Genomic DNA, 16,174 nt, shown 5'->3' on the forward strand with positions numbered 1-16,174 from the left:
TGAATGTACCCAACCTTTTAGTTAACAGCACCAAGCAGGGTCTGAAATAAACATATAGTTTGTGTAATTTACAAAACAAGGTAGCATAGTGAGTGCGTAATTTTTCATTGCAGTTGAAAATCTGAGCACTTGCAACATTCTCCTTTGATGAAAACTCTACTCCTGGGGGAATTCTGTGCCTCTGTGCATGCACAGAATTTATGTCCCCTGCAGATTTCTTTGCTTCCCTGCAGAAAAATGACTTTCTCACAGGGAAGCAAAAAGAGCAATCATGAGACCCTGCCTAGCAATATGTTTTGGGTGCCCAGGGCAGCCAGCAGAAAGGTAAATCACTGTGGGGCAGGGAGCGGGACTGGGGAAGCCCCGGCTGGTGGCGCCTACCCTGCGTTGGGCTCAGCTGCTAGTCCCAGCTGGGTTGGGGAGGACGGGACTTCCTCTTACCCTGCATGGCATCTGGGGCCATGTCAGACCCACCCCCAATTTCTCCCCTGGCTGTAGGAAGCTCTGAAAACTCTCCCCACTGCGCTTCCTGAGCCCATCGCTCCTCAGATGGGGGAAAGGGGAGGTTAACTATACAGGGAGCTGCTACTGCCCCATCCACACAACTCCTTTGCATCCAGACCCCCTCATACCCAGACCCTCCCGCCGAACCTCCCACTCCAGAACCCACTCCCTCTGCACCTAGACGAACCACCAACAGCTGGATCCCCACCCCACTGAGCTCCACGCCCCCAGCATCTGGACCCCCTCCTCAGCCTCCCACACCAAAACCCTCCTGCTAAGTTCTATTCCCTCCTCATACCCAGACCCCCCTCCACTGAGCCCCAACCACCTTAACCCAGACCCCCCGGCAGAGTCCCATTACTGTTGCACCCAGAACCCTCCAAGAAGCCCCTGTGCATCCAGATCTCTTCCACACCCGGATCCCCCACTGAGCTGTCCGCACCCAGAAACCTTTCAACCCAAATCTGGATTCCCACACACTAAGGCCCTCCACACTTGGATCCTGCCTGGCTGAGTCTGCCTGCCCACACCTGGTGCACCTGGCACAGAGAGACAGGGCCCTGGGCTGTTTCTGGGGCAGGTCCTGTCCTTGCACTATGTTACGGGTGGGTGCAGCCTCATCGCCGAGTCCGTATCCTGGGGTGGAGGGGGAGCTGCACAGTGATCTTCCACCTCCGTGCAGCCAGTGGCCTGTGCTCCCCAATGCCATGCTGGAGCCTCCACATTTATTTCACAAATGAAATTTGCAGAACATTAATATATTGTGTGCAGAATTTTTAATTTTTTGGCACAGAATTTTTGGCGCAGAATACCCTCATGAGTAAAACTCAGAAATGCCTTTTTGTTTTGTGTGTCTTTAGGTCTGTTAGGCGACATATTGAAACTTTCCATCCTTACAGACTCATTCTGGATGCCACTTTTACCAGCAACCTTTTGCTGCCCAAAGTACTTAAACACTTTGCTTTACATTGCTGAGCTCTTTCATTGGTTTCTGATAAGGACCACCACCTTTTTCAGAGAGACTGCCACTGCTGGCTGTACTGTGTTTTAAGGTTGATCTGTTAACATTTTCCCATTCCTCCTTTACATGACAGAGCATTACTTGGTAAATCAAAACTCAGTGCTGATCACTGAGGGATGCTGAGTGGGTACAGAAGTTTCTTCCTGATCTATTTTTGCTAATAACTGACATTCTTTGCTTTGTTCTCTGTTCTATCTTCATTTAACTCACATTTTTAAGAGAAAAGCATCTCTATTAAATTTTATCCATCAGTCATACTAAGAATTAAAGGACCTTTATATTTGGATATTATTTTAGCGCTATACTCCAGTTCAAATTCATCTTTCTTCACTCCGGGCATACATTATTTTTTAGCCTCAATCTGTATGGGTTAGTACCAGCAGCTGCTGTACACATACGCCTTGTGTTAAATCTCAGTGCCTGTAATGGACTTTTTATTTAACATTTCCAAAAAGTCAGTATGTGTAGTTTTGCCCTATACTTTAAGTGGGCTTTTAAGTGCATCTGAATTGTGTCTTGTACAGCTGATATATTTAATATCAGACTCTATATTCTGTGTTTTAACTTTCTGGCTATTGGAACACACTGTCCATCTTAGACCTCTCTCTCCACTCTTCATTTTGGATTCTGAACACAAGTTTATTAAATGACCTCCGTGAGTTTTCGTTAAAGACACAAACTTTGAAAAAAGAATGTCCATTTCCTCTATCAAATTTTTATCCATACCATGAAAATAAATGTAATATTTCTTTAAATTAAATCTTTTTAATAATGTGGAGTGACACCCTCTGAACATGCATGGATAGGAAGGGTCTCTCTTATTAAAACTTTTTAATCCAGTGAACAGGTTACAGTGGTGTTTCTTCTCTAAGGCAACAGCCACTTCTCTTCTCGGCCTGCTCAGCTGAGTGTTTTATTTTTCTTAAGCGCTCATGCCGGACACACTGTGCTGCTGTTCTTTGATCATACACTGAGAATTCATGGGGCTTTCTGGATAACTGGTACTTTGGGGAGTTTGTAGCAACCTTTCTGGACTCAAAACCTGCACAGCTCCTACTATTCCTGTGTGAGTTCTATCTCGAAAATGTGCTTTGTCTTTTATCAAGGTCACATTTTTCTTTAGTAATCTGAGTCTGCTTTATGATTAAGGCCATCTGGGAAACAGCAAACTGATGCTTCTTCGTGTAGTGTTTTCTCACACCACTCCTCAATTGATACATCTTCCCGCAACATTTAATCAGGCACCTATAAAATAGATTAAGTTTGTTAGGTTTCATTTTGTTCCCATGCAAATGGTGCTTTAAATTGGAATTTTGCTTGAGTTTGTCAACATGCCTAGTTTTGAACATGCAAGTAGAAAATGCATAGATTAAACTACCCAAGTCTATCTTGTCTGAATGCTCTCTCATCAAAGCTGTCTGGCTGATTTTCAACTCTCATTTCTTTTCCTAAACACTTAGTTTGACTGAGTTTATCTTCTGGTTTATTAAAATACTTGGTTTTTATTCAGGTCATTACCACTCAATGTCTTTTTTTAAATCTGCTCTGTCTTGAAGCCTGACTGTTTCCAAGGACCATTTCTCTGTTAGTTTCTATCTCTAAATGTATGCATCTAGAAGCATTGTAAGACTTACTTTCATCATCTGAATCGAATCCAAAGAGCGTCTGACATTTCTTTTGTGCAAGGTGAGCCTCAAGTGCTTCTGAGTTACAGTAGATGGTCAGGCAGTTCCCACATCTAAATCTTTCTGCTGATTTGCTACAAGCTTTATCTTGCTCAGAATGGGCATCTATTTTATCAGTGACAGTTTTTCTACGTTTTGGCATGCTAATGTATCGTTCATCAAGGTAACTTGGAGGCAACGGTCTAACATATGGTTTTGTCACAATTAAGCCATACGAAGTATTTTCAGTTGTCTGATTTGGTTTGGAAGGTGACTGAGAGACTGCAGCAGTATTGTTTTGTGGTATATCATTGCAGTTCTGTAAAACTGGTATTGACCCATTTTCTGTCCTTGTTTCATCTGCCACTCTGTCCAAAGCTGCATCTGATGAAGCTGAACAAGTCTGCTCTAGTTCCATGTGCCCATTGACCAGTTGGTCACGAACATTACAGTTTTCAGAATTTGGCTGTACTATAGGCATCTTTTGGTCTATCAAGCTTAAAACTGTAGCAGTAACATCAGATGAATTTTCACTCCCATTCTGAATTACATTGTATGCTTTCTTCTCAATACTCTGGATATATGTCTTTGGTTCTGTAGAGTCTTTCCTTGCCTTCCAAGTTGGAACTGGTAAATCTACAGCTTCTTTTTCACTACTAGATGCATCTTTTTCTTGAAAACCACAAAGTGACTCTGATAGCGTATCTGATGAATTTTTTTCATTTACTTCAGAACACTCTGTTTTGTTTAAATAATGCTGAGCCTCATGTTCATACAGCAAAGGAAGCTCTTCAAAAAGCTCACAGCACTCTGCAAAATTGCACTGAGCTTTAAAAACACTATGACTTTTTGTATGTTCCACAAGCTCAGTGGACAGCTTAAATCTCTGATTACAGTTAAAATGTAAACAAAAGTAAACATTTGGATATACGTGTCGCTTCAGGTGGTCTATGAAATGCTGAGAATCTGCAAACTTTCTCTGACAGAACCGACATTTTCCTTTATTCCACTTCATTATATGCTGCTGCACCTTCAGATCAGTTGGGTGAGCTTTTCTTGCATGTTTATTGAGAAATCTTATCTTTTTAAACACTCTAATGCAACTGTTGGCAGGGCACTTGAAGTTACCTTCTTGATCCATAACATCCAGATCCTTTTGAGAGCACAGAGCTCCATTTACTTTGTGAAGTATAGGAGACTCTTGACTCGGGCTATCGCCACCCTCAGGCAAACTCTCCGTAGTTAAAGGTTCAGGAGTATTATTTAAACAGTTGTCACAACTGCCATTTTCAATAACATTATCCTGTTTGCTTATATGATTTTCAGCCACATCCAATTCCTGGTCAAGGTTTTGTACTTCTGTATCAGTACTTGGAACTACTGCAGCCTCTGGTTCATTATCTTTAGAACAGTTAAAATTCCCATTTTCAAAAGAGACAGATGCATGAGAGCAATTTACTTCACTTAAAGCAGGGGTTTCCTGATCATCGTTATGGGTAGCAGCAAGATGCTGTCTTTGTATTTTCTTGACATGATTCCTTAAGTGCTTCAGCATGATTCCTCTTTGCCTGAATTTCCTACAGCATATTACACATGAAAAACTGCCCTTTTTCTGGTGAGCCTGTGCATGCCTCACAATGTGACCACCAAGAAATTCCCTGTTGCATAATGCACAACGGTGTCTTGGTACATTATGATCTATTTTAGATGCTCCAAGAGCTGCATGGTTCTTTCTGGCATGACCTTTAGATTGGGCTTCAGAGGGGTCTTCAGGGTCAAGCTCCCCATTACTTAGATCTGTTAAAGAGACAACTTCTTCACTCAAAGCCTGATGTTCCGTCGGCTTCTCTGTATTAGCAATAGAATTTTCCAGTGTACTTTCACCTAAGCCAACAGATGCTTTATCCCCCAACAGTGATAAACAATTCTGCTTGATCATCAAAAAATTCCAAAACTCAGGATCAAAAAACAAACCTTTCTTCAAAATTGGAAGCAATTCAAAACGTACACGGTTCTGAACAGAACTAGTGTGCTCATTATACTCTTCATCTGCACATTTATATAGATGTTCAACAGTGTAATATGATTCTAAGGTGCGCTCAAGAAAAAAGATAGACAGCGCACAAATTCGGAGTATCTCCAAGTCATTTGGCAAAAAGTGAGCAATCGTTTTATATATGAGACATTTCATGATTGGATCATCACGAAGGTCCAACTGCAGAGCACATCCACATATTTCAACACAAATCTGCAAACCATCTTCTCCAACCTGCAGAAAAGAAATTAAGATTAATTATACATCATCCCCTGCTTTTATTGTTGGCTTGCGACAGAGGCATGTTTGAATGCAAAATAAAGCAGGAGCAACAAACAAAAATTCAGTTCTAAAACAATACTTGAATTTCAACATAACTTTGTTTTAAAATATTTCAAAGCTAAGCAGAATTCAGAAGGCATCTTAGTTGCAAAGTCCTCCAAAAGCAGATTTTATTAAATTAAATAAAATTTAATATAAATAAAGCAATAAAATAAACTACAGTTATGCTGAGCATAACATTTGGTTTGCACTGCAGGCTGCATATCTAGTGCTGTCAACAAAGCTTCAGATACTTTTGTATTGCACACTTCTGTAGTCAAAGAGACAGCAGTGTTTTGGTTAAGGTTTGCTGAAGCTTGGGCTCTCTAAATTGGTCTCCATCTTGACTCATTTAACTTGTACTGCATAAAAAATGAAAACTACAAAATTTTTCAAAGGTGACAAGTGATTTTGGGTGCCCAACTTGACTTATCATAATGGCCTGACATTTCAGAAATGGTGAGCTATCATCCTGAAAAATACTAATCACTTGAAATTTAAACTAGGCCCTTAAGTGAAATTTATAATTAACATGTGTTTCTGAAAATTCCTCCTATCTGAGATGTAAGATATTTTGATAAAGGAAAAATTTGGGAACAAGCTTTTATTATAACTATATGTTGCATACATCTTCAATATCTATGTATTAACAAGTACATACATATTCACATATTTGTTGGGGCATTTAAAAATCTAAATGGCACTTAAGTGTTTAGTTAAATCTTACTAACAGAGCAGTACTAGATTAACCTAACCATCAGGGATATTTTTTGGAGTATTTACTTAGAGTCAAGACATGGTGAACATAATAGAATTGTTTCACTTGTGTATAACTATACTGTAACATTAACAAAATAGGTTTACTATGGTTCAAGTGAAAAAAATGATTACACTCTTCATCCACCTAAGTCTCAGAATGCCAGGAAGACCGAATACATTTCCACTACTATAAAATCTGCTGTCAGCTGTAAAGTTAGTCAGATACTAGATGTGGAATTTGAGCTATTTGGCACATTAGGATGAGCAATGCTGCACTTTATTACAAACTTCTGTGAGACATGGGAAAGCATATAGGACAAGTACAGGCTGAACCTGGTACCAAATGCCATCAAATGAGTGTCTGAAATACAATGGGTTTTAGCATCTTGGTTTACTCTATTAGCTCTTTTGCATAGAGCTTGTAGAACTTTCTTTTTTCCAGGATCCAGGCTTGATTAATAATCCCTCAGGACACTGCCACTATCATACAAACTCAAGATTCATGTTAAAAGAAATAGATCTATACCTTGGCTACAGACAAAAAGGCAGAGAACCAACTAAGTTTACCATGTCTTCTGCGTAGAACCTTGTTTAGCCAAAGGTAAGTAATACCACATTAAATAGTCCAATTCTTCAGCAAATATATTGCCAATAACAAGGCTACAATTAATCATGTCAGTTTCTTAATTCAAGGGGTCTCAAATGTACATAGTGTGGGACTTGTCTTAGTAGAGGCTGCCTCACAGATCACACTTCCTCTCATTTGAGATTGCCTGGGTCATCAGCTCTCCCACCAGCAAACAAGTAACATCCCTCTGTCAACTGCAGCAATTGCTTACATTGCAAAGGAATATTAGAAAAGCATTTCGAGTATTTTTAGCTCCTTTTAATACAAACAATGAAAACAGCACCATGTAACCAGCCAGGTGTTTGCAGACCACCAGCAAGTGCTGTAGGAGCCACTTGTAGTGGATGGGACGATCGTTTGGCAACTACTGATTTAACGGATAACACCTGCCTAGAGACCATTCAAAAATCTCTATTCGCCTCCTAAATGGTAAATATATACAGCTTGCTTGGGAAAGTACTTCAAAAAGCTTTAGCAGATGTGCTCTTCTGGAATTAGGATGCCAACGGACACAGGACAGATATGAGAGGCCCAGTGAAAGCCATTAACAATAAATGGTGGTACATTTAATCCAAGCGGTAAACAATTCTATGGAAGATACTATTTAATCAAAATGACAACTGAATCTCAGCCACAATGAAGAAAACCCAACAAAAATACTGCAAAATGATCTTCTACTAATCTTGATCTAATTGATCGAATACGAAAGAAATCAGCCAAACCCATCTTCTCGGTGAGAAATATAAGTCTACAATGTTTTCATTCCCATTTTCTTTTGTAAGTCTACAGATGCTTTGATCATTTAGATCACTGGAAGTTTAACTCCCCTCCGTGTGCTACAGATAAGTTACTTGTATTGATCTATTGACACCTATTGTGTTGTAGTATCCTATTATAGCTCATTGTAGAGTGGCTGTTGCGGAAGGAACTCTTAAAGGTATCTGATTTCTGCATGAAAGCATGTTACTATCATTACAACACTTAAGATTATGAGAACAGTAATTAAATTCGAAAACAAGTAATTTTTCTTTTTCTAGTTTGTTTACTTTGTGCATTTATTTATTAGAAATGGCAACATTACGTTGTGTCAATTTCCTCTTTTATTTATGTGGGCTCCTCCTAACCCTATAGAAATAGGAGAGAAAAACAATTTAAATAATAGGAAAAAGTGCATTTGTAAAACCACAACAATGGACAAGGGAACTCAGGGTCATATGAAGTACCCAGAAGTTCTTTTAGCTAGTTTTTTGGGTCTTGACTTAATTTGAAATTAATGTTGTCTAGCTATCCCTTCTTTCCCCCTTTGCTGCAATGGACCAGCACACAAAAAAATGAGGTCGCAATGACTAAGTTAAATTGGTAATACAAGAAAAAATATCACCACTTACTTCATCCTTAATGACCTTCATGAAAGGGAAAATTACTCTGACATTCGTAGCTATCCTTAAAAGTTGGTAGCACTGATCAACAAATACTTGTTTCGAAGGGTTAGATTTAAGCAGCAGTTTACTCCACATAAATATCAGGTCCCTATAAATATAAAACAAAACAGCTTTGTTAAGCTATGGTTGAAATAGAGCTGGCCCTAAGCAAGATGTGTTTCTATAAGCAGCTTGACTATGCATATTGTTTGCATGCTAGTAATTCTGTAACTATAATCATATTTGACAGTTAAGAGCAAAGCTAATTAAAACCACAAATATATGCATGAAGTTACATGATGGAAAAATGTCATTTTTAAAGCATCTATGGTATACCCTATCACGGACCAACTGCAATATGCAACAGAAGATTAATGGATCCAGCTTAGTATCATAGAGAACTGGACAACAAAACAAAAAACTTATAGCATTTACCCCTCCTTTCCCAAGATTATAGGGAAGATGACAGTCAGGATGGCCATGCCAATATATCAATATATTCTGGGATTAAATTACATTCACTTTAAGGTGGGGAAACTTTCAGGGGCACAAATGTCTGAGGGAGACAAAATGAAAGGATGGTAGGGACACACTCTAATCCATTCCATTATTAGGGGAAGCCTATGGGTTACCATTTAGAAGATATCGATGTTTTCCATGTGCAAGTCTATATCACTATTGTACTGTCCTTTTCTGACAAGTGACATCTTCTGTACTATGCAATGTTGTTGTAGCCATGTCGGTCACCGGATATTAGAGAGACAAAGTGGGTGAGATAGAATCCTTTATTGGACCAACTTCTGTTGTGAGAGAGACAAGCATTCAAAAATTTGTCTCTCTCACCAAGAGAAGTTGGTCCAATAAAATATTACCTCATCCAGCCTATCTTCTGTACGAGCCCTTTTAGCCTGTAACATGTATATGGCAATATCAGGCCATCTGTTGAGGATGCTAGGGGAAGTCTCTGGCCTGCATATTCAGGATGAATATAGAAAAAAAAAAGTCTCCTGCCTTTCCATGCAGCTTGACCTCTTTGATGTTATCCATCCCATAGTTGGGTGCAGGGGGGAGTGGAATCTTGTGAAGAAGGAAATGAAGTCTGTACCATCTTGGTGGACAACCCAGTGAACCTCTAATGAGCAGGTACATTTGCAATTTACGGGATACTATTGGGATCCAGGAAGTGGGAGGGCGGAAGCCTGCCCACCGCTAAGGGGTCCCCCCCAGCTTAAGGGGGAGATCCACAGGACCTGGAAGCCAAGTGATTTCAGGGGCCAACTAATAAAACAGGATAGTAGGCAGAGTTTTCACTGGGATACATGCTTCACAGCTGAAAACTGGTAGAGCACATGGGCAACAGGAAATAAAGACAATTTCTTCCAACTTTAACTATGGAGTCACTACTGTGACTTCCTGAGAGATGGATTCAATATAAGATACCTTTCAAAAGAAAGAAGCTTAAAAATAAAGTATAAGGCACCTATACCCCAGAAAGAGGTTCTTGAACACCTCTAGAACAAACCTAAGCAACCACCCTGTGGTGGGGCAGAACCACACCCCGACAAAAGGGCTGAACCAGGCCAGAGAGGCTGTGCGAACCAGCAGCCAACCAGTGAAGGCCCGGAGAGAGCCAATCAGGGTGGGGGAGGGGCAGCCAATCAGGACCGAGCAAGGTCCTATATAAAGGCTGCCCAGCTAGGGCGCAGGGCAGTCTCTCCCTGACTGGCAAGGGAGGAGGACTGGCTCTTGAGCAGAAAGGTAGCACCTGGGACAGAGCAGTGCTGGGGAAGGGCAGAAGGAGCTGGGGCGCTCCAGCCAAGGAAAACCCCAGGCTGCAGGCCCTGCTACAAAGGGCTGAGCAGGTGCACAGGACCGAAGAGGAAGCGGCCCAGAGACAACAGTCTGACAAGGGGAAAGGAGAGCGGGCAGACAGGCTGCCACTAGAAGGTCCCTGGGTCGGGACCTAGAGTAGTGGGTGAACATGGGTCCCCCCCTTCCCCCTTGTACTACACCTGGCTGAGGAGGAGCGTGGCCTGATACAGGCTGTGGCGGACCCCTGCGACAAAGGGGCTCGACTTTGAGGCTGCAGTCGGCCACTAGAGCTGGTGTAGACAGAAGACTGCTAACACCACCAAACCCCCGGAAGGGGGTGAGACTGGAGCAGTGGGCACTGCCGGATGGCAGTGTCCTGAAGAGGACGCCGCCGAGCAGGCAGCAACACAGGTCCCCAAAGCAGCAGAGCCGATGAAGGGCAAGGCACCACACGCAAAAGGTGCTCCATGACTGGACAGAGCTAATTCCTGGAGTAACCAGCAGGAGGCACCAGCAGTGGGTCCTGACCCCGTCACACACCCTTAGTTAATAATTTAAAGAATTACATAGAACTACCTTCCAAATTTCATGGGTTAAAAAAAGAGCCAAGATTGGTTGAATCTCAAACTTTTATGAAATGAGCCTTGTCATGACCAGGTTGCAGTCCTATCAAACTAACAATGAGATGCGATCACGCCATTTGGATTTTTTTCTAGTGAATCCCACAGAACCTAGTGAATTAGTATAAAAAAACCAAAAGGTTTGGCTGACTTTTTAATCTGTGCCAGATGTAAGTCTAGCAAACTGTTTGACATCAAGCTTCTGAAGAACAGCCTCACTAAGCAGAGGAAAAAACATTGCCAGGATTGACTGAATATGGATAGAACACAGACATCACTTGAGAATTTGGGATGTTTCGACAGCTCCACGGTACATTTAAAAACACAATGCAAGTTGGTTCTGATACTAGATCTTGAATCTCACTTATTCAGAACTTAAGTCACTTCCCCCAGGAACATTAAGTTCCAAGTAAAATCTGAGCTCACAGGTAGTGGACTAAATTAAAAATGAGCTTTCCTCAGTGTAATCGCATATCTTATCATTGTGTAAGTGTACGAAGCTAAAAAAAAGACCAATAATTTTAGCCTCTTTGCATTTGGAACTACCTATACTGTGAAGCCAGCCCCCCAAAAAGAGCCTGAACTGATAGCCATTTTTATGCACAAAAATATTGTTCCAACAAATTTCACGAGGGGAAAAAAACCTCCTGCCTTAAGGATTAAACAAAATCTATGAACCACACACTTGTAAAGCTTGTGAAAGCACAGAGAAACTGATTATCTTCTGCATAATCAAATAGCTATTTCAACCCTTCACAAACATTAAGAGAAGATGTTCAGAACCTAAACATCCAAGAGAAGAAAGCTGAGCAGCTAGCGTGGGGCATATAAAAGTATTCATATGGGCCTTTTAGCACAGGATTTTGAAACTTTTCCCCTCCAATTCCTATGTCCACCAAATAGAATACTCATTGTCAGTTTTCGTGCTATTTATAAACACCAAGGGTAAAATTTTCAAAAGCATCCAAAAGACTCAAGAACCCTAAGTCCAATTTTCAAGCCATTTAGGCACATAGGAACTTATGTCTAACTGAAAGTGAATAGGATCTAGACTAAGTGGCTCGGTAACTTTTGAAAATGGGACGTAGGTTCTTAAGCCACTTGGATGCTTTTGAAAGTTTTACTCTAAGCCTCTATCCTCTCGGGGGCCAGACTGACAAGAAGTGTGAACACAGGATATGGTGCAGAGCTTCCCTGGTTCTCTGACCAATGTAGCCAGACATTCAGCCTGACGTGATCCATTATCACCATCCTTAACAAATGCTGAAAACAGTATTTGCCACTGCAAACAGCATTTGAGGCTTTTTGAGGCTGTCTCTCTCCTGACCTAGACCTAAAACCTTTGCTACCTATGTTAAGAGGAAAGGCAAATGTGACCTATTTCCAGTAAATGGAAGAAACATCCCTGCACATAGATATTGGTAACACTAGATGTCCGTTCTGAATGATTGTAAGTTGATCCCTCTGGTGTACCCTACACAAAAGATATTGAACTAACTACCAAGGAGCCAAAGGTCAACAGCAGATCAGATAAACAGATCAACAACTGTATTTCTTTCATGCCAAGCAAGTGACCATGACAAATGTCTGGAAACTATCAAATCACACACCTGGAAGGTGTGATCCTGTTCTAAGTTTGCTTAGGTCAACATCCTCGTTGTCAGTTTGAATCATGACTACCTTGCTATACTTAAAATGGTCGTAGAGCTGTTTTTAAACTAAGGGCTGGGGGAAAGCAGACAAGTGCAGAGGACCAACATGGGTAAACTAGAGTTCCTCGTATTAAATAACGATATTGATATAACAGGCAACACAGAAACCTGATGGAATGAGGATAATCAATGGGACACAGTAATACTAGGGTACAAAATATAGCAGAAGGACAGAACAGTTTGTGCTGGTGGGGGAGTGGCACTGTATGTAGAAGAAAGCATAGAATCAAATGAAGTAAAAATCTTAAATGAACCCATATACTATACAATCTCTATGGATTGTAATTCCATGCCTGAATAATAAGAATATAGCAGTAGGGATATATTAAAAAACACCTGACCAGGATGGTGATAGTGACTGAAATGCTCCGGGAGATTAGAGAGGCTATTAAAATAAACTCAATAATAATGGGGGATTTCACCTATCCCCATATTGACTGGGTACATATCACCTCAGGAAGGGATGCACAGATAAAGTTTCTTGACACCTTAAATGACTGCTTCTAGAACCCACAAGAGGAGAGGCAATTCTTGATTTAGTCCTAAGTGCAGTATAGGATCAGATCCAAGAGGTGAATATAGCTAGACTGCTTGCTAATAGTGAACATAATATAATTCAATTTAACATCGGAGGGGGGGAGGGGGGAGGAGGAGGAGTAAGAGAACATCACAGCGGCCCAACACTGTAGCATTTAATATCCGAAAGGGGGAGTACAGAAAAATGAGGTTAGTGAAACAGAAATTAAAAAGGTACAGCATCAAAAGTAAAATCCCTGCAAGCCGCATGGAAAATTTTTTAAAGACCCCATAATAGAGACAACTTAAATGTATACCTAAATCCCACAAAGGGTAGGAATAAATGGTAAATTTTCAGAATGGAGAGGGGTAACAAGTGGTGTTCCCCAACGGTCAGTCCTAGGACCAATCCTATTCAACTTATTCATAAATGATCTGGAGAAAGGGGTAAACAGTGAGGTGGCAAAGTTTGCAGATGATACTAAACTGCTCAAGATAGTTAAGACCAAAGCAGACTGTGAAGAACTTCAAAAAGATCTCACAAAACTAAGTGATTGGGCAACAAAATGGCAAATGAAATTTAATGTGGCTAAATGTATAGTAATGCACACTGGAAAAAACCCCAACTATACATACAATATGATGGGGGCTAATTTGGCTACAACTAATCAGGAGAAAGATCTTGGAGTCATCGTGGATAGTTCTCTGAAGACATCCACACAGTGTGCAGCGGCAGTCAAAAAAGTAAACGGGATGTTAGGAATTATTAAAAAAGGGATAGAGAATAAGACTAATATCTTATTGCCTTTATACAAATCCATGGTACGCCCACATCTTGAATACTGCGTACAGATGTGGTCACCTCTTCTCAAAAAAGATGCTGGCAGTGGAAAAGGTTCAAAAAAGGGCAACTAAAATGATTAGGGGTTTGGAACGGGTCCCATATGAGGAGAGATTAAAGAGGCTAGGACTTTTCAACTTGGAAAAGAGAAGACTAAGGAGGGGGATATGATAGAGGTATATAAAATCATGAGTGGTGTGGAGAAAGTGAATAAGGAAAAGTTATTTACTTGTTCCCATAATATAAGAACTAGGAGCCACCAAATGAAATTAATGGGCAGCAGGTTTAAAATAAATAAAAGGAAGTTCTTTACTGAGCGCACAACCTGTGGCACTCCTTGCCTAAGGAGGTTGAAGGCTAGGACTATAAGAGTTTAAAAGAGAAGTGGATAAATTCATGGAGGTTAAGTCCATTAATGGCTATTAGCCAGGATGGGTAAGGACTGGTGTCCATAGCCTTTGTTTGTCAGAGGTTGGAGATGGATGGCAAGAGAGAGATCACTGATCTTTACCTGTTAGGTTCACTCCCTCTGGGGCAACTGGCATTGGCCACTGTCGGTAGACAGCATACTGGGCTGGATGGACCTTTGGTCTGACCCAGTATGGCCATTCTTATGTTATGTTCTCAAATTAAAAAACAGCATGAGAACCAAAGAAGTGCTACCTTGGCTAAACAACAAAGTAAAAGAAGCAGTGAGAGGTAAAAAGGCATCCTTTAAGAAGTGGAAGTTAAATCCTCATGAGAAAAATAGAAAGGAGCATAAACTCTGGCAAATGAAATGTAAAAAAATATAATTCGGAAGGCCAAAAAAGAATCTGAAGAACAGCTAGCCAGACTCAAAGTAATAGCCAAAAAAAATTTAAGTACATCAGAAGCAGGAAGCCTACTAAACAACCAATGGGGCCACTGGACGACAGATGATAAAGGAGTACTCAAGGATAAGGCCATTGCAGAGAAACTAAATGAATTCTTTGCATCGGTATTCACAGTTAAGGATGTGAGGGAGATTCCCAAACCTGAGCCATTCTTTTTAGGTGACAATTCTAAGGAACTATCCCAGATTGATGTGTCATTAGGAGGTTTTGGAACAAATTGATAAACTAAACAGTAATAAGTCACCAGGACCAGATGGTATTCACCTAAGAGTTCTGAAGGAACTCATATATGAAATTTCAGGTCTACTAACTGTCATCTGTAACCTATCATTTAAATCAGCTTCTGTACCAAATGACCAGAGGACAGCTAATGTGACACCAATTTTTAAAACGGGCTCCAGAGGAGACCCCAGAGATTACAGACCAGTAAGCCTGAATTCAGTACCAAGCAAACTGGTTGAAACTATAGTAAAGAACAAAATTGTCAGACATAGATGAACATAATTCGTTGTGGAATAGTCATCATGGTTTTTGTAAAGGGAAATTATGCCTCACCAATCTACTAGAATTCTTTGAGGGGGGTCAAGAAGCATGTAGACAAGGGGGATCCAGTGGCTATAGTGTATTTAGATTTTCAGAAAGCCTTTGAAGAGGTCCCTCACCAAGGCTCTTAAGCAAAGTAAGCAGTCATGGGATAAGAGGGAAGGTTCTCTCATGGACTGGTAACTGATTAAAAGAAACAAAGGGTAGGAATAAATGATCAGTTTGCAGAATGGAGAGAGGTAAATAGTGGTGTCCCCCAAAGGTCTGTACTGGGCCCAGTCCTATTTAACATATTCATAAGTGATCTGGAAAAAGGGGTCAACAGTGAGGTGGCAAAATCTGCAGATGATACAAAACTACTCAAGATAGTTAAGTGCCAGGCAGACTGTGAAGAGCTACAAAAGGATCTCTCCGAACTGGGTGACTGGGCAACAAAATGGCAAATGAAATTCAATGTTGATAAATGCAAAGTAATGCACACTGGAAAGCATAATCCCAACTACACATATAAAATGATGGGGTCTACATCAGCTGTTACCACACTCAAGAAAGATCTTGGAGTCACTGTGGATAGTTCTGTGAAAACATCTGTGCAATGGCAATCAAAAAAGTGAACAGAATGTTGAGAATCATTAAGAAAGAGATAGATAAGACAGAAAATATATTGCCTCTATATAAATCCCCTGGTATGCTCACATCTTGAATACTGCATTCAGCTGTGGTCGCCCCATCTCAAAAAAGATGTATTGGAATTGAAAGGTTTAGAAAATGGCAACAAAAATTATTAGGGGTATAGAACAGCTGCAGTATAAGGAGAGACTAATAAGACTGGGACTTTCCAGCTTGAAAAATAAGACAATTGGGGGGGAGGGGATATAAGAGGGCTATAAAATCATCACTGG

At 40.7% G+C, this 16,174-nt stretch overlaps 1 protein-coding gene across 2 annotated transcripts in view; it reads right to left on the reverse strand.

Annotated features, from left to right (window-relative positions):
* Nucleotides 1–1,263: 1,263 nt before the first annotated feature.
* Nucleotides 1,264–16,174, reverse strand: part of ZNF654 (zinc finger protein 654) — a 59,551-nt gene continuing 44,640 nt past the window's right edge. For both annotated transcript variants that reach the window (XM_048870255.2, XM_075118159.1), the window contains 3 exons: nucleotides 8,321–8,462; nucleotides 3,160–5,458; nucleotides 1,264–2,770 (listed from right to left, as the gene is read on the reverse strand). In XM_048870255.2, coding sequence (XP_048726212.2) covers nucleotides 2,763–2,770; nucleotides 3,160–5,458; nucleotides 8,321–8,462 — 2,449 coding nt within the window. In that variant the 3' untranslated portion in view covers nucleotides 1,264–2,762. The remainder of the gene's footprint in view (nucleotides 2,771–3,159; nucleotides 5,459–8,320; nucleotides 8,463–16,174) is intronic.

Source organism: Caretta caretta, chromosome 1 (genome assembly GCF_965140235.1).
Source record: "Caretta caretta isolate rCarCar2 chromosome 1, rCarCar1.hap1, whole genome shotgun sequence".
Lineage (NCBI taxonomy): Eukaryota > Metazoa > Chordata > Testudines > Cheloniidae > Caretta > Caretta caretta.